The sequence below is a fragment of the Squalius cephalus genome (assembly GCF_949319135.1).
Source record: "Squalius cephalus genome assembly, chromosome: 8".
Taxonomy (NCBI): domain Eukaryota; kingdom Metazoa; phylum Chordata; class Actinopteri; order Cypriniformes; family Leuciscidae; genus Squalius; species Squalius cephalus.
Window position 1 is genome coordinate 5,704,398 of NC_137129.1, and position 18,787 is coordinate 5,723,184.

General features: G+C 39.5%; 1 protein-coding gene across 1 annotated transcript; it reads right to left on the reverse strand.

Annotated features, from left to right (window-relative positions):
- Nucleotides 1-19: 19 nt before the first annotated feature.
- Nucleotides 20-16,725, reverse strand: col1a2 (collagen, type I, alpha 2). Its single transcript, XM_079878223.1, has 48 exons — nt 15,721-16,725; nt 15,372-15,455; nt 14,968-15,024; nt 14,641-14,685; nt 14,400-14,453; nt 14,252-14,305; nt 14,104-14,157; nt 13,958-14,011; nt 13,729-13,782; nt 13,182-13,226; nt 12,959-13,057; nt 12,812-12,865; nt 12,168-12,266; nt 12,035-12,079; nt 11,442-11,540; nt 10,531-10,584; nt 10,323-10,430; nt 10,041-10,094; nt 9,248-9,346; nt 9,031-9,084; nt 8,776-8,874; nt 8,636-8,689; nt 8,485-8,538; nt 8,349-8,402; nt 7,804-7,857; nt 7,481-7,525; nt 7,284-7,382; nt 7,099-7,206; nt 6,898-6,951; nt 6,754-6,807; nt 5,812-5,865; nt 5,591-5,644; nt 5,345-5,452; nt 5,101-5,154; nt 4,965-5,018; nt 4,671-4,832; nt 4,468-4,575; nt 4,260-4,367; nt 4,117-4,170; nt 3,883-3,990; nt 3,747-3,800; nt 3,551-3,658; nt 2,592-2,645; nt 2,397-2,504; nt 1,924-2,170; nt 1,637-1,821; nt 1,297-1,539; nt 20-811 (listed from the first exon to the last, which is right to left on the reverse strand). The coding sequence occupies exons 3-48, from the start codon at nt 14,968-14,970 to the stop codon at nt 665-667; spliced, it is 3,813 nt and encodes a 1,270-aa protein (XP_079734349.1). The 5' UTR covers nt 14,971-15,024; nt 15,372-15,455; nt 15,721-16,725; the 3' UTR covers nt 20-664.
- Nucleotides 16,726-18,787: the final 2,062 nt, after the last annotated feature.

Sequence of the window (18,787 nt, forward strand, 5' to 3'; positions counted from 1 at the left end):
AAAAAAAAAAAAGTCCGAACAAAACTCTGAGAAAACAAAAACAAATGAAACAAAAAGTAAAAACCAGACAAAACATCGGGTTTAGGAATATTCCACCTGCTTAAAAATGGGGTTATCAGGGGGACCTGTGCAATATTCCTCAGAGACAATACAAAGTAATACAGTAACAGTGGTTTCTTTTCCACAGCTGCATGTTTAGCACCATATAATATCACTGCTTCAAGTATTGGAGCACCTTTGAAACAGGACAGAACTTGAAGTCTTAGTACCAACTAGTGACAACTAGGATGTTGATTATTATTTTCCTTTACACATGAGGTAGTTTAAACCTTACGGAAAAATGTGGTTTTAAACTTCCTCTCTGGAAGATATACAAAGACCACAAAGTGATGTATACTTTCATTGTTTTTATTACACTTCCTTTATTTTACAAAATGATGACATGTCCCATAACATGGTGTTATCCCGTGTCTCTTTGGGCTGCTGTATTAATTTGCATTGCGCAATGCTCCGTTCAGTCCATTGGTCCTCTCCGATAGAGCCCAGCTTAAGCAAGTGGATTTGCGGAAAAAAAATCAGCATTCAGTATAAAAAAAACACAGAAAGAAGGGCAGAGATTTTTCTTTTTTCTTTCTTTCTCTCGTTTAATTTATCATGAGTCTATTTATTTGAAACAGACTGGGCCAATGTCCAAACCAAACTCTTGATCTGCGCCACCAATGTCCAAAGGTGCAACGTCGAGGATTGGAAGGCGAGATGGTTTATTTGTTCTGTATTCAATGACTGTCTTGCTCCACTGGCCAGTGTGTCTCTGCAGGGACACAACAAAAAGACAAAACGTATTAAGTGACGTTTTTTGGGGTTTTATTTTGACAAACATCAAACTGTCATAAACATGCTGTGATGTAAAAATGTATGGACCATCTCACATGCATGCTGAGCACTATCCACTGTGACTGTATAATATTAACCTCTTAAAGGGTTAGTTCACCCAAAAATGAAAATTATAGTCTCCTCAGAAAATTTGGACTAAACTGTTCAATTCATTTGGATTAGTTTTACGATCTCTAAATGAACTTTAGGTGTCAAAGTGTAGCTGTCACTGGAGGGACATTTCATTTGTATTCTGAAGATAAACGAAAGTCTTCGGGGTTTGGAACGACATAAGGGTGAGTAATTAAGGACAGAATTTTCATTTTTTGTGTGAACTATCCCTTTAACCTCTTATTTTGTACATTTCGTGCTAACTGAATGAAGATTTTGTCAGTTTAATCAAAGTGTAAAAAGAGAACTTACACTGCAGCCATCCTCTAGGACGCTGAAAGTGAAGCGGCTGTTGCCCTCTGCCCTGAGCTCAACATCGTTGGAGCCCTGCAGCAACACAGCCTTCTTCAGGTTTCCATTCTCAGCATCCATGTAGGCGATGCTGTTCTTGCAGTGGTAGGTGATGTTCTGGACTGCCTGGTTGGCCAGGAGACGCATGAAGGCCAGTTGAGTAGCCATGGACTGTGGGCTCAGGGTCTCATCATTGTAAGCAAACTGAAAAGAGAATGGAAGAATGCAACCTTCAGACTACTTTCTCTTTATATATCTTGAACAGTCATTCACTTTGTCCTGTTTCAATACTGTGACTCACCTCAGTACCACCATTGATGGTCTCGCCAAACCAAATGTGTTTCTTCTCCTGGGAGTTTCTGTACCAGTTCTTTTGTGGGATGCTCTCGGGGTGGGGGTGGATGCAGGTTTGGCCAGTAGAAAAGTCGCAGTAGGCCTTGATGGCATCCATGGTGCAGCCCTGGTTGGGGTCGATCCAGTAGAAACCTGCAGGGGAAGAAAGCAACATAGTTAATTAGGGGAAATTAGAAGAAGTAAGAGTTAGAGCTACTGGAAAAAGGAGCACTTGAAATAGCTTTGGTCACTTACCGCTGCTCCATTCTGGGTGGCTCAGCCTGATGTCACGGCAAGTACGGGCAGGGTTCTTCTTTGAGCCCTCAGGGGAAAGCAGATTGTCAATCTGAGTGTTCAAGGACTTGATGGTGGCATCCACCTCATAATCCTTGGCCCTGAGAGAGCCCTGGTCAGCTCTGTACTCATCATAGCCTCCAGATGTGTCATATCCACCACCAGATGGACCAGGGGGTCCGGGAAGACCAGGAGTTCCAGGAGGACCCTACGGTCAAACACAACATTGATTAACCACATATCGTATTTATGGTTACAACTTTGTGTTTTTCTCTACATTCAATCTCAAGGTAAGGTATAGCATTTTCTATATTATATGTATTATATGCATTTATTTTCTTACATTGTCTTACTATTAACAATTAATTGTCTCTGGAAACATAAAATAAAAAAATATCTGCGTAGAAGAAATACTCAAATGCATATTTACTTACAGCAGGTCCAACATGTCCAGAAGGACCACGGTGTCCAGGGGGTCCAATAGCACCAGGCATGCCATTTGAGCCGTCCTTACCAGGGGGACCATTAGGACCAGATGGGCCCTGAAGACAAATTGCAGATAACCATTATGCACATTTCCTCAATGTCATGACAAAATCCTAAGTCTGGAGAATGAGAAAGTTACTTACTCTTGGACCAGAAGGACCAGCAATACCAGCAGGGCCACTGTCACCAGAAGGACCCTGTAAGACAGTTACATTTGTTCTTGTTGTGGAGTCTTTTATGCTCAATCATTTAATAACAAAAAAAAAGTATTTCTACTGCGTTACTGTTTTTAAGTAAATTTTTTCAACTTTTTATTTTGGGGAAATTTTACTTTACTACATTCCAAAACATAATATCATCCTTTTTACTCCACTACATTTCATAAAACATAGCGTTCTTCTTTATTTTGAACTGAAGATATCGCCATTCCTTTTGAGATGCAAGAGCGATGTCCAATTCGTGAACAAATTGATTCTTTCCAGTGAACCTGCTGAATTGGTTCACAAATAACACTGACAATTTGGACTGACCCAATTGCATCTGTTGTTGAGTCATCAAATCACTGATTCAATGATCTGGTCAAAATGAGCCAAGAACAGGGATATTGTCAGAGCTTAAATGTGCATGGCATGAAACTAATGAATTTTAGTATTATTGTCAATGAAATCATATATAGGTCATGACTGTCAGTTACTTGTGAACTAAATCTGTTGTAAAAGGGCAAGCTTTTTTAAATTGATATTTTAGTATATTAAAGTTTGTTTTGATAGTGTGATAGTGTGCTTATTTGCTATACATATTAAATGTATACACTAATCATTCTTATTTGAGCTGAACACTGACTAGTTTGTCTAGTACTGGCTTAAATAAATAATTGGTTCATTGATCAGAACTTTTAAATCATGAGTACATTAAAAATTAAGTACTTTTGCACTTTTACTCAAGTAAAACTGAAAACGAGTACTTTTACTGGAGTACTAATTGAATAGAGAATTTGTATCAAGTAATTGATTTGTACTTTGTTCACCACTGTTTAATAATCTGTATGAGAACTAAACAAACTGTTCTAACAGACGTTTATCAGCAAAGTTGTACCACTTACATTGGGTCCGGGCATTCCCTGCAGACCAGGATGTCCACGAAGTCCCTTCATGCCCCTATCTCCTTTGTCTCCAGCAACACCCTTCTCACCACGAGGTCCAGAAGGGCCCTGTTAAAGAAAGAGAGACATGAATTAATTGAAAGGAAGAAACTTTTATAGAAGCTATTTACCGTGTCCTTCTGTCTGACACACTTACAGGTGCACCTCTTGCTCCAGCAGATCCAGCAGGGCCAGAAGAACCAGAAGGTCCCTGAAGGGTGTGTAAATGAGAGATTGTTTAGTTATTTGCTTGTAATTCAGTAAATGCTGTGGTTATGTTCAGTGACACATACAGATTCACCGCGGTTTCCGGGTCTGCCAACAGCGCCTGATGGTCCGTTGGGTCCAGGAGCGCCGGCAGGTCCAGAGGTTCCAGCGGAACCAGGCTCACCACGATCACCCTGGCAGTTGAAATAGTCCAGTTCAGTTAAATTTTGTTATATATACAATAACACAATCTGTTCTTACAAGACTACAGTCTTAGGATAAGCTAGTGATGGACCAATATGAATAAATTAGCTGAATACCTTAAGGCCAGCAACACCAGGACGGCCAGGAGGTCCATCATTACCAGGGCTTCCCTAAAAAGCAACACAGAAGCATATGTAAATATTGTATGACCCTGCAAATTGTGTGTCTTAAGGAAAGTCTAAGTAAAACTGTTACTTGCCTCACGTCCAGCCTCACCCTGAGGACCAGTCATACCGGGCATGCCAATGTTACCAGAGGGGCCACGGGGGCCAGGGGCACCAGCTGGGCCAACTCTACCAGGTTCACCCTAAAGTACACAAAAAAAAAATCATCAATATTTATTTACCCTTTAACAAGTTAGTTTTGATCAGTTCGGACACAATCAGGAGGTTGGTCAGTGCACTTACAACAGGACCGGGACCACCAGGAAGACCACGGTCACCTCTGGAGCCAGGAAGACCATTGAATCCTGCACTTCCCAGCTGACCCTGAGGCCCAGCAGATCCAGGTGCTCCCTATTTTTAAACAGAACAAGTTTATAATGAGACATAATATATACTTGGTAATACTTTGCAATTAACACGGTCTGGCTAGTTCATCTAGTACTTACAGGTACGCCAGCCTCTCCAGGAGATCCCTTCTCGCCAGCCAGACCAGGGGGTCCAATCATTCCATTCTCTCCTGGGGGACCAGCAGGGCCAACATCACCACGAGCACCACGTGGGCCATCCTTTCCAGCAGCACCAGTGGGACCAGCAGCTCCAACAATACCCTAATGGTTGGGAAGAAAACCAGATTTCATGTGAGACCATGAAGATGGCATTATATCCTGAAATGAGGCAAGCAGAAGGTCTGAAGTATTAGGTCTCAACAAGTTAATTTATAGTTATCTGATATAACTCACAGCAGGACCAGGAGGTCCAACTCTGCCAGCAGCACCAGGGAAGCCAGTCAGACCCTAGGATAGAGCCAGATATTCATGTGTCAAACAAAAAAACCTCCTGATAATACCATAAAATAATCCATTAAAGCATACTTACAGGGGGACCACCGTCACCACGGGCACCAGGTGGGCCAGCAGGACCAGAAGGACCCTAAAGATGCACAAGACATTTAGAACAAGTTCAAAATCATAAAAGAGGTACATAAATGTGTTGTCTAGACTACTACTACATACTACTACACTTGCTCAGATTTTTACAATTATACCCAAGAAGTAAAGTCTCAGTTAGGCATATTTCTTTGCCAGTAAATGTGCCAAATTAAATGTAGTCTCAAACTTACGAGGGGTCCAGTGTTGCCAGCAGGACCAGCAGGGCCAGGGGGTCCAGTGTCACCCTTTACACCAGCAGGTCCTTTCTCGCCTCTTTGTCCAGTCTGGCCGTCAGCACCCTACAAGAATTATTGTGTCCATGTCATTTTTCAGTGCATGTCTGTTCAGAGTTTATAAATCAGCTGAGTTGGATGTCTAAAATTGAATGAAGAAGCATTCTTTAGTAGCAGACTTCAGCAGAATTCATGTGGACTTACAGGGGGTCCAGCAAAACCGGCAGGTCCAGCAGGGCCAGACTCACCACGCTCTCCCTAAAAGACAGGGCAACACTTGAGCATGAATGCTTGATTCTGAAGTGAATTATAGCTTATGCTCAGTTATTTATTTTTCTAGTCAGTTTTCCTCAATATTGGACAATTTGCATGATAGAAAGGATCATGGTATCAATGTGTGATAAAGAAATGATCATAATACTTACAGGAGCACCACGAGCACCAGCAGATCCAGGAGGACCGAAGGAGCCAGTCTCACCCTGGAAGAGAACAAAGAGGTAAGTTTGATCAAAATGTTCTTTAAAACTACTTTTTATACTTTTGCCAGTCTTCTAAATCAATTATTTGTAGGTTATGACTTTCTTTTCGACTGTCCCAAGTCTCAAGGTTGTACTTGTAAATTATTTTGGTGATCCCTCAGAACAGTTCAGCTACATTCATGCCGAAAGCTTGTTCTAAACTGGTGACAGTCCTTCAACACCTTAATCATGCCGAAACAAATTTCACAGTACTGTTCTTGACATTTAATATATTTTGCATTAGAAGAACATTGGACTTCCAATCTTAAATCAATGCATTAGCATTTCATCTGTTTTCAATTTTCAAAGCAAGATTCACCGGTATATGTTTCTAATTTGTTTCCACATATGCAACAGTGAGTATCACTGTCATCTAAAAACAGATCTGTTTCATAGTGAGGAGTAAAAATCTGATTTGGACCACATTTAAATGAATGCAGTAATGTTTGATTACTGTTTATTATATAGTAAGAATCATACACTGTTGATCACCATTGGTAAATAACCCAACTCCAGTGTATTTGAATCACGGAATATTGTTTGAAATATCCGGCAGAGGGCAGCAGTGATTTTCTATATCTGGCCATATTGTATCAGTTGCCAGCAGGGGTTTCTTCTTCAAGCGGTGGATCAAGGAGATCATTTTTAACGTTCTGTCAGTGACATGCCATTAAATATATTCATTTTTATGCTGTCGCTTTTGACATATTATGGTTATGATGTGCAATGCATCACGCAAGATCCATTAGAAAATAGGGAGTGGGAGGGTGGGGAAATTTCAATGATTTACGAAGATAGCAACAATTCTCCACTTTGATCGGACATAATAGCTGAGAGAAAGCTCTTTACCTTGTCACCATTAGCACCGGCGGGTCCAGGGGGTCCACTGGGTCCAGGAGCACCCTGTGAATGAAAGAAAAATACAATCAAATCTAAATGTATGCTTTTTTTAAATTACGTATAAAATGAGATCTAGGTACATGGTATACTTACACGGGCACCATCTCTTCCAGCATTGCCCTCAAGTCCTCTGTATCCAGCCTCACCCTGTGAATCAGATAAATATTTTCAGTCAGCTAGGAGTCAGACAGGTTTGGCAACATATCCACTACGGAATGCTGTATAAGTACATCAACATTTTCTCCAAAGCTGTTTCATCATTATGGCGAACATGAGCATTGCTCCAACTCATACCTTCTCTCCCTTAGGTCCAGGGGTGCCAGCGGCACCACGCTCACCAGGCATGCCAGCAGCTCCCTGGTGTCCAGGGCCACCAGCAGCTCCAGCTGCACCAGGCTCTCCCTGAAGAATACATATTTTGTCAGTTATACTCATAAAAATGATCTGTCTGGATGGTGTTTGGTGACACATATACCTACTTTGTTTCCATCAGGGCCAGGAGTACCAGAAGGGCCACGAGCACCAATGGGTCCCTGAGCACCAGCAGCACCAGCGGGTCCAGGGTTACCACGCTCTCCCTAAACAGTGATAAAAGGGAGGAAGAACAGTTATTTATTCTCCAGAATGTGAAAATAAACACATCAGAGCAACAAGAAATCAGAGATAGGTAGGTTACCTTCACGCCAGAAGGTCCTGATGCACCTTGATCTCCAGGGATACCCTGTTGAGAGATGTTGATTATTTGTAATTGATTTGCATGACATTGTGCATCCAATATTATGCAAGTGAACCAAAAACTACATAAGCCGCATTGCAGGTAAGCCTTGAAAACAATAAATTCTCATTCGTCAATAAAGCACAGGAAATGCATGCTCTAAAGTAAGAATTGGCTCAGTGTTATATTCAGTGTTATTAAGTAATATATATTTATTTTCTGTATGCACTGCAGAATGTGCATTGTAAATTTAATGCAAGATGTTCATTGTGACAAGAACTTACTCTATCTCCGGGCTTGCCAGCCTCACCAACGGGTCCAGCGGGGCCAGGAAGACCCTGTTAAAGTTGAATGAGCGACATAAGTTGTTGAGAAGACTCAGTCACTAGATGAACGGGTAGAATGCATACAAGACTATTACAACTTTATCTTATGTTTTGTCTATGACAGTGATTCGCAACCATGGGTACACCTAGGGGGTACATGGAAACCTTTTGCTTTTCGCTTTTGCTTTCGTCTGCGTTTCTTACACCTGGCTGTGAACTGCCAAAACAAATAAGCTCAAGCTACAAGCTAAGCTTCTCGCCCACTGTATTGATTGCTTTTAGTTTAAAAGTAATTCACTGTAATAACAACCCCTTTAATAATATGTATGATAATGCTTAATGATACCCAGTATAATGTAAGTTGTTTTAGTGTAAATAGAGGGTACTCGATCCCTACAGATTATGGGTGTACATAAGACAAAAAAAGGTTGAGAAACACTTCTTAGATTTAACTTCATAGAGTACTTTTAGTAAAGTTTTAGCAGGCATGACGTGACACTGACCTGGAAACCAGGAGCACCAGAGGGTCCCTGCTCTCCTTTCTCACCTGGGCCACCCTAAATGAGAAGACAACGATCTATTAGCACTAAGAAAAAGTGAAAAGTAATGTGTTCAGAAAATTTAAGATGGTCTACTTACAGCAAGTCCGACGGGACCAGCAGGGCCGTTGTTACCATCAGGACCAGGCTGACCCTGAGTGAAAAGTACGGAACTGAATCAGAGCAGCTCAATAACTAATGATACTGACGAATAGCATATATTCCTCTCTCTCTCTCTCTGTATCACTTACTCTCAGTCCAGTAGGACCAGCAGGTCCCTTCTCACCAGGCTTGCCAGGCTCGCCCTGCAAGGAGGTTTATTGATAAGCTCAATGATACTTTTTGAATCTCTAAATAAAGGTGAAATGCACAAAATGGAGTCATTACTTACAGAAGGTCCCTTGGGACCGGGGAATCCAATATTACCAGGCTGGCCTCTGGGTCCAGTTGGGCCAGGAGGGCCGGAGCGACCATCTTGACCAGCGGCACCCTAGAATGCGGCAAACAAAGCACATTGCTCATAATATTTGTAATATTTTTGTCATTGCTTTCATTATTACATTTTTTTTTAATTGCATGTTTTTAGAAATTACTTTGGGTAACTGATAATATGTATATTATGTGTATAAACAGCGATTGTACTCACAGAAGGTCCTTCCTTTCCAGGGGGTCCAGAAATGCCAGGGCTACCAGGGAGACCCTGAAAAGATTTAAGATAAGGGTGATGTTTATATCAAACATACTTGTGGAATTGTAGAGATTAGGTATATTACATGTATTTCTTGCTTTGTAATCTACAGATTTTCCCTGTCATAATGGACTGAACAGATGAAAAGTAGTGGAAGGCTAATTGTGATACTCACTCTGGCCCCAACAAGACCAGCCTCACCAGCACGACCAGCATCTCCAGGAGGTCCACGGGCTCCAGGTGCACCAGTGGCACCACGGGTACCAGGCATGCCCTGAAGGTACAAGAGTCAGAGATCAGTGTCTTAAAAAAAGCATCAGATCAATTTGAAACTGTGCTTCAAAGATATATTATTTAGTTTTTATTTATAAATGACCTGATGGTTAGCGATTTATGCTTTTATCCAACGCAGCTAAACTACTGTCACATTCTATATACATACACTAGTGGGCAAAAGTGATGTCCGGTCTAGGAAAATTTACATCTTCACACTTTTTGTGTGAAAAATTGTTAAAGATTTTGTAAGCATATTGCGTAGTTGTGCTTGAAGTCAATTGTTTTATTTGTGATAACACAATGAAATGTGCCAAATTGTGTGACACAATTTTTGTCCAGGCTGTCATAACAAGAAATAATGAACACATGCAAAAACAAGAGAACCAAGAAAATATTAATACCTGTTATGTTGTTATGCTGTTTCCTGTGAGCTTTTTGTTTTTCTAAGCATTTCTTTTTATATATATAGTAAAATAAAACCTGTAGCTGTAGTTTGCTGTTTTGGCCAAATAATTTTGACAAGATAAAACCTAAAAAAAATAATATACATAAAATATTGTCCTCAGATTTTGATGGTTTGATCAAACTTTTAGGGTCACCAAAAACAAATACCATCTCCGGACGTCACTTTTGGCCACTACTGTAGTTTGATTCAATACAAAACAGGACTTTTAATATCACTTGAATCTTACCATTGGGCCCGATCTGCCAGCCAGACCAGGCAGACCACGAGTACCAGCGGCTCCCTGCAAGAAACGTAAATGTACATAGATTAATAAAAATAAATAACCAATTACATATATGAGTATATTTTATGCTAACAATTAACCATAGGATCAAGTTCAGTAGATGTTTAGTATTATTCTTACGGGAAGAACTTGTCTGTAGTACTCTCTTATTGTGAGAATTTCTCTGACACTTACAATTAAAATGGAGGTACCCCTTACATATCAAAAAATAAGTTACAAACTTACTCTAGGTCCACGCATTCCCAAGGGTCCGGTAGATCCCTGCTCTCCAGTTGAGCCTCTCTTGCCCTCTTCACCAGAAGGACCAGTGGGTCCCTGAGGACCAGCACTACCCTGTACGGGAAGCATTCAAAGAAGGAGGTGAACAAGGACATTCAGCTAGAGCACAGCCTTCATAAAATATGTTGAGAGGCCTGACAGTGTGTTTACTCACAGGTTCACCCTTGACACCAGAATCTCCCTTCACTCCAACGGGTCCAGGGTCACCCTGAGCAGCAAAACAGTTCAAAGGTTAGACTGTTTCATTGTTCTACTAATGAGATGTACAAATCAGAATTTCATTGTTAAAAATTGATGTGGCAGTGATGCCCCCGAAAACAAAACGGCAACCGAAATTTTTAAATGACCTTTTGCTTGGGGTGGTTTAATAGAACAACTTTCATACTACTTTTAACATTTAATAAATTATTAAACTATGTTCCTTCCTCAATTGGTGTTACTTTTGATTAACATCTCGTCTCTTTGTAAAATATTGTTTAAATAAAAATGACTGTATAGACCTAAAGACATATGCAATTATTTTACTGTTGATCTATGCAATATAAATTTGACTGCAAAATGCTGTTGTTCGATTTTGGATCATTGTCTAGGCGTGGGAGTGTTAACAATTGAAAACGTGTCCTCTTTTAAATCTAATTAAACCTGGATGATTTCACGTTCAGAATTTCTGATACTGAATCTGTTAAGGCCCGTTCACACCAAGGCTGATAGCTATAATGATAACCATAAAGATATAGTTCTCTAAAGATAGAGTCTTGTCTTTGAAATCACGTCTTTTTTCCAGGTGATGAAGGATCAAAATAATTGACAGCCAATCAGAATCCATCCTGCTTTAAAGAGCTGCGTCAGACGACAAACCTTAGAATAAACAGAACGATATCGTGCTTTGGTGTGGACACTAATATAGTTATCGTTATAGTTATCGTTCTTGGTTTGAACAGGCCTTTAAAGTAATAGTTTCTCTAAAACATTCCAGCCTTTTTTATTTCAGCCAAAACCCCAAAATGGCAGCTAACAATTGGGTACATAATTAATGCACATTGTGACAAATCACATGGTACTCACACCAAGACCTCTTGGACCAGAGGCTCCAGAAGGTCCCTGGGGGCCAGGGCCTCCTCTAGGGCCAGGAAAGCCAGGGGCACCAGCAACGCCAGGTAGGCCCTATGGAGGACATCAGAAATTTATTTTTTTTAAAAAGAAAAAAGAAGAACAAACACTTACACACAAAGGTTGGATTCATAGAAGTGTTATTTTAAGATAAAGCACTGAGTAAAGACGGTCGAGTAAATGCAAAGTCATTTGTTTTATGATGAATTCTGACACTTAAGCTAGTTTTAAACTTAAAAGTACACTATGAAACAGCTTTATGAGTTAATAAAGACAACTGCATGCGTCTTCTCTGTTTATGTATATGACGAGTCACGCAGGTACTCGAATATAAACATTTATTATAGGCGTACCGTAGTGATCCGGGATAAGACAAAAACACGGTTTGGAAGAAGGATTCGTGATGTACTCGCTCATTATATAAATGTTTGGCAATTTTGTCAAAACTATTTGCCAATTATTTACCATAATTCAGTTGAAATTGAACTGTAAAATGATTAGTATATTTCTTGTTCAAATTAAGTAGTATGAAACGTATGGAAACTCACAGCTGCTCCCTTAGCACCAGTGATACCGTTAGCACCAGGATTACCCTGTAAAAATACAAAGAGAGACACGTTATTATTTTTTTCTTAATGAAAATCAGATGAATTTATCTGCAAATATTTCAAATGCACTCACAGGGGGTCCAACTGGGCCCACAGCACCGTTCGTGCCTGGCTCTCCTCTTTGTCCCTGAGGTCCAGATGGGCCATTGGGACCAACAGGTCCAACTTCTCCCTGTGAAATATTATAGACATTGTAAATTACAGATTGTAAAAGAAGGACGGTTGTTATGATGAATTAAAGGGATAGTTCACTCAAAAAGTAAAATTCTATGATAATTTACTCGCCCTCAAATTGTTCCGAGCCTGTATGAGTTTCTATTTTTCTGTTAAACGCAAAAGAGGATATTTTAAAGAATGTTGGTAACAAGACAGTCGACGGTAGCCATTGACTTCCATAGTATTTTTTTTCCTACTATAGAAGTCAATGGTTACCGTCAACTGTCTGGTCACCAACATTCTTCAAAATATCTTTTTTTGTGTTCAGCAGAAGAAAGAAACTCATACAGGTTTGGAACAACTCTAGGGTTGATATAATTATAATTCTGAACTATCCCTTTAAGAAAAGATAAATGTAGAACATGAGATCTAATCAAATGATATGAACAGCCAGTATTAACTTCTCTTATTAATTTTCTGTGGCATTTTTTTATGCAGAGGTTTTTGCAGACTACAGATTTAGTCAAATTCTCCTTTGAATTCACCGGTTGTCACTCATACCTTAGGTCCAGGGGCACCAGGGAAACCGGGAGGACCAGCTGATCCCAAAGGACCCTGAGAGGAGAGAAAATTTGTTACATCTACAGGATTATGTCATAAGGCACATTTTAGGAGACAGAGGGGTCAAAGGGCAGCCTATCCACTCACAGCAGGGCCAGCAGGACCAGTGTTGCCATCAGCACCGCGAGCACCAGCTGGGCCAGAAGGGCCAGCACGACCTCTCTCACCAGGAAGACCACGACCACCCTGTGCAACAAGAGGAATGAGAGTTCAAGTAGGGATGCATTCAAGGCCATTTGTGCTGAAGTCAGAATTAGGATATGCATTAAACATTTTCATATCACTGAGAAAATAAAAGTATTTTACTTACTCTCTGTCCGGGGGTTCCGTTTGATCCAGGAGCACCATTCTCACCCTGTTGAAAAGAGACAAACAAAAGCCTTTAAAATATGACACAATAGATTTGAAGTTAGCCATTATACGGGCTAAAAAATGTGCTTTACGGTATGAGTAATATTATCAATAATAATAATAATGCTTGTTATTTTTATAGCACCTTTCATATGTAAAAGTCAACTGTAAAACAAATATTTTTTGAATTGCACTTCGATTCCGCTAAACTGAATTACTTTATGTGAAAGTGGCAGGTGCGTTTCTTTATAGTCTGAGATGTTTTAGAGAGCCAAGTTTTTAATATTAGCATGTTTGAAGTTTTTTTTTTTTAGATTATGCTGGGTTTAACCCTGTGAGAAACCTTTTTTATTCAAGTAACGTTTTGGAAGAAACAAAGTTCAACCAAGTTTTTAAGCAACAATAAATGGTAAAAACCTCATATCTCGCTATGAAAATCGCCACATAAGCTGGCATGGCACACAAACTTTAGGCTGCTAAACTTTTACATCATGTGTGATTATTACCTTAGCACCAGCTGCACCAGGCTCTCCTTTGCGTCCATCAAGACCAGTGTAACCCTGACGAACAAGAAATGAAGATCATGGTTATTTAGGAGATTACTCACAAAACACGTCTGTCTCTAGAAGCACTTGAAACTGCATGTAAGCTCTCACTTCAGTATATCTTCTATGAGAAATGTTGGAATTGATGTCTGAAAGATTACAATGTCTTTCCTCAACACTGAGCACTTACTCTGTGTCCCTTCATGCCAGGGAGTCCAGGAGTTCCTGGGAAACCACGGGCACCCTGTAGAAGAAAGAGCAAAGATGAAGCTCCTTACTGAGGTAGATACAAACATGCTTGATTTAAAGAAAAAACTGTATAGTTTGATGCCTTACCTGTGATCCAGGTGGTCCTCTATCTCCAGGTTTTCCAGGTCTGCCGTTGTTACCCTTAGAGAGAAATATAAAAGAGAAGGTCAAGACACAGTGAATTACATGGTCAAGTTATCGTTTCAGTATTAGCTCATGATATTACAGCACTCACATCTTCACCATTTTTGCCAGGAGGTCCAGAGGGACCACGAGAACCAACAGCTCCCTGTTATGAGATGACAGAGGGGGGAAAATATCAGCTTTTAAGTTCAAAGGTCATTTCCAAACTGTGCGAAACAGTGTTGACCAAGAATACTTACAGCCTGTCCGGGCTCTCCAGGCTCACCAGCATGTCCTTGGAATCCTTGAGGTCCCTATTTATTCATGGGAAAAGGAATAAAAGAATGTCACATTTATGTTTTAAGTTCCATATATACTCAAAATGATATCAGTGATATCAGAACTAATAATTACTCTAAATCACTCAATTGTATTTACATTTTTATTGAAACAGAATCAAATCTACATCTGCAATCCGGTTAAAAAGATTGAAACACTCACAGGGGCACCAGGGGGTCCGGCTGGGCCTCTGGGTCCGGTCAAACCCTGAGAAAGTGAAAGTGAAAGTAAACATGAATGTGACCAGTATGACCAGCAGTGGTTTAGCTATTATGATCAATGTTGGCCCATCTTAAACAAAAGGTCCAATCTTTAATTTGCAGGACACTACGGCAAAGAAAGTTGTGCAAATCATCATATTTTAGTACTGAACTGTTCAAGTATTTAATACACAGTTAATATAATCTTAATATTAATATATTTAATATTAGCAGAAAGCATTCACAACTGAAATGGAATTGAAGCTGAAATTAAATGACATGAACTCACCATTGGTCCAGGGCCGGGGTCAGCTCCTTTCCCGCCATCATATTGAGCAGCAAAGTTCTACAAAAGTAATTGAGCAAATATTTAGCAAAATTTTATAATACCAAACTTAATATTCCACTATCATTAAAAAATATTCCGCAAAAAAGCGAAAGACATTCTCTAAATGTTTCTTAAATTATGAAACTGTTTCTATCATTACACTGTAAATAAATACAGCCTCACAGCCATTTTGAGGCCAAGGTTCAGGGCAAAGGTTAAAGGTCAAATGTTAAATATGACTCGGTCATGGGTCAACGGGAGGAGCATAAGCCTCGAATATAACTACCCGCAAGCTTTAATCACTCAACCGCTATGGAAAAAAAAAAAATGTCTGGAAAAGTTTTTGGTTTGAAATGGAAACTTACTCCACCAAGACCAGGGGGGCCGGGAGGGCCGGGAGGCCCATCAAGTCCAGGTCTGCCGGGTTTTCCATCTGGTCCTTTAGGACCCTATGTAGAACAAGAACAAATAACACAATTAAGCTAGTTGTGATTGCTCTAATGTTTTAAAATGTGAGGTAAATCTGTAGTGTTGATGTGAACTGACCACTATGCTAGTGTAGTGAAACTGAAACTATACAAAACATACGAAATAGCTCTTTTCCTGTCCATATGTCCTTATAGATAATGGTTCAGTGAAACACCTTGTAATAATGTAGCCTTTGGCATATTTTAAATATAACTATAATTCTGAAAAATGACGGTGTAAACTTACCCTATCACCTCTGGGTCCTTTTGGTCCCCTGAGGCCCTATTTATGGACAAATATAATCAGACAACAGGCACAGACCTATGGCTTAAAGTCTAACATTTTACTGTCAGACATTCATATGAAGAACATTTGCTTTTCATATGCATGCTATGCAGGGTGCATTTTCAGCTTTGAGTTCCATAAACATGAACATAACCTTAATATAACTGCACATAGAAAAGTGAATAAATAAAAACAGGATTTATTTATTCCCGCTTTCTAAGATTCTTATGTCATGTGATGTGCAGTAGCTCATATCAAAAGCATTTCTTCAAAACTACAAACATGCAAATTAGTCTGCAAAAAGAGTTATAACATGCACTGTCCAGTATTCATCAGTAAATACTATTAACTGCATGCCTGGAATTCGATATTAGATATTAATGAAGGTAGCAACAGAGGTGCTTTAAGGAGCACACAGGCCTAGAGCAGGACGATGAGCCTGTCCCGCTGAAGTTCCTCATTATGCTCCTTTAAGCACCTCTGTTGTTGGTGATCAATACTGTCATGTGATATTCAGGTGAACAGTTTGACTCAATCCCAAATAATATCCCATATTTATGCCAATTCCAATAATCTATGCTATGCATGTCCACTTGAGGGAACTGCTGGGCAAAATCCACCAGGTTGGAGGAATTTCTGCGGCATGTTGATTTTGTTACTTTGAGTCCACCTCTTCAGCAGGCCATCTAAAAAGGGTCCATTGTGCCCTGGCTGTCTGCTAGGCAGGGGAAGGTGATCTCTAGTTTCACTGACATTTGCCTGAGCCAATGGACTGCTTTCCTCATTCCTGTCACAGGCAAGACGGAAAACCCCAGAAATAATCCAAAATGCTCTGGTGTAGCCTATTTGAGATTGACCAAAGGATCTTTTCACCGAATATCATCATCCGCTTGGAGATTTGGGATCAGATCAGGTAAATATCTCTATTAATACAATTGAAATAACTTCATGCGAGTGTACTGACCGCTGTGTGATGAAGATGGGGGGGTGGAGGAAGAAACGGAAAAACAGGGAGAGAAAAAGGGGAAAAGACAGAGGTGATTGATTAGAGTTATGCACTCCACATAATGTTGAAATACAGTAACGTTCATAAAAACCAGACAAGTCTACTATTTATTATTCTACAGTATAGTATTCTGTTGTATCCACACACTGTTTGTGATAAATACAATACCCTTACATGCAAAAATCAATGTGTTAAAATGGAAAAATTATGCCGTTTTGATTTTTTTTTTGCATTGTTGAGAAAATGAGAGGACCTGATTATAGTAGGCCTGGATTTAATTGTGTGTATTTTGCTGTAAAACAATAAAAGATTCATATCTTTCAGTTAAATGTGCTGTTATGATAGAGCATCAGTATGAATGGATGTAAAAATTGTAGTGTAGTGTCTAAGAAAATTATATCCCAAAGCATAAAATTATTCCTAATCAATATACTTATCCCTGTACTTGCTTAATTTTCTAATTAATTGCTGATTCATTTGAGTTCAAATGAAGTAATCATAGTAAATGAGTAAATCTCTTTAAAAAAAATATTTCTTAAGCAAATTAACAAATATCCAATCTTTTGATTATATATATATTAATTATATATTAATATATACTGTTCTATAGTGTATTTATAATAGTGTCCTATGCTGAATGTATTTATTGATTTATTTTAGCAAGTGAGTCACATACAGTAGAGGTTGTCAGGTACTATAAACCTGTAGAGGTGATCGGGTATTGTTTACATGCTTAGGCCTTCCGGTTGCATTGCCAACTATGAACTATGAACCCACTGCACTAAATCGTTTTATCCTATAGGAGCCACGTGTCATGTCGTTTATTCTACACCAGGTGGCGTATTTGACTACAAGTTGATGACCTAATGCCACTTTAAATGTAAGTTTTCTTAGTTTTCTAAAGAAAAAAAAAGCTATATTAATAGGTAAGAATATTTTACTAAAACATTTTGGGTTTTAGAGGCGTAAAATCGATTTTATGATAGGCCTATATTTCAAGTCACTCTGCATATATATGAGTCTTAACATTTGGGTATTATTTAAAAGAACTTGTTGCTTTTTATACTTAAAATAGTTAATTTAAATGAGATAAGAATATAAATCAGTTAATTTTATAGGATGTTGCTTAAATGTGATGTTACAGACTTCAGCCAGCAGGGGGCAGATTTTACAGACCCCCCCTTTAATTAAAAAAACACTCCTGGAGTCTGGGACAAAGATGAGGTGCAGCACCCTTTCCATAAATTAAACACGTTTAACCAGCTGTCCTTGACTATATTTTAAAAACTTTTTTTTGATTATAGTATTTGATAACTATGCCATGTGTTTCCGTTTCTCAATCGCAACAGATGAAAATATCCAAGACCACGAAGTATCCATTAAAAGGATCCGCTGGATTTTACAGTGGAAAGCCAAAAGGAAACGCCTCAATTCTTCAGATGTAGTTCTAGCTTTCCTTGAGGTAAATTTCCCAGCAAGGTTCAACCAAACAAGCGGAGCAAATCCAGTAGAAGAAGAAAGAAAAAGCCTTAAGATCCTTGGTTAGACACACAAAAAAGCATATTTCAGACTTACATTGACATGATGCTAGGTACGAAGTCACTGCAAGCAGCAACAGAATCCGGGTATCCACAAAGCTGAGCATGTCTAAACCGACATGCAGACTCCTTGTGCTGCAGTGCCCTGGTTAAACTCAAGCAGGCATACAGTTGTGGTATAAACTCCAAACTTAGCAGGAACCTGCTGCCGTGATGCTAGAATAATAAAGAGCAACCAGCCCTATTTATATGGCAGGAGGTTCCCTTGACTGCGTGTCCAGAGTGCGCCCCCAAACCAATGGGAGAGAGAGACTCTATATGACTCTCATCCTAGCACTGCCCTCATCCCAGCCTCTCTCTCTTTCTCTCAGACTTTGGCAATGCTCTGACAATGATGACGAGTACAACGTTTTAATTAGATCCATTCTTTTGAGGACGTGGACATGGTCGAGGTTTAAAAGAGAAAAGCGTTGCGTTTTTCTCA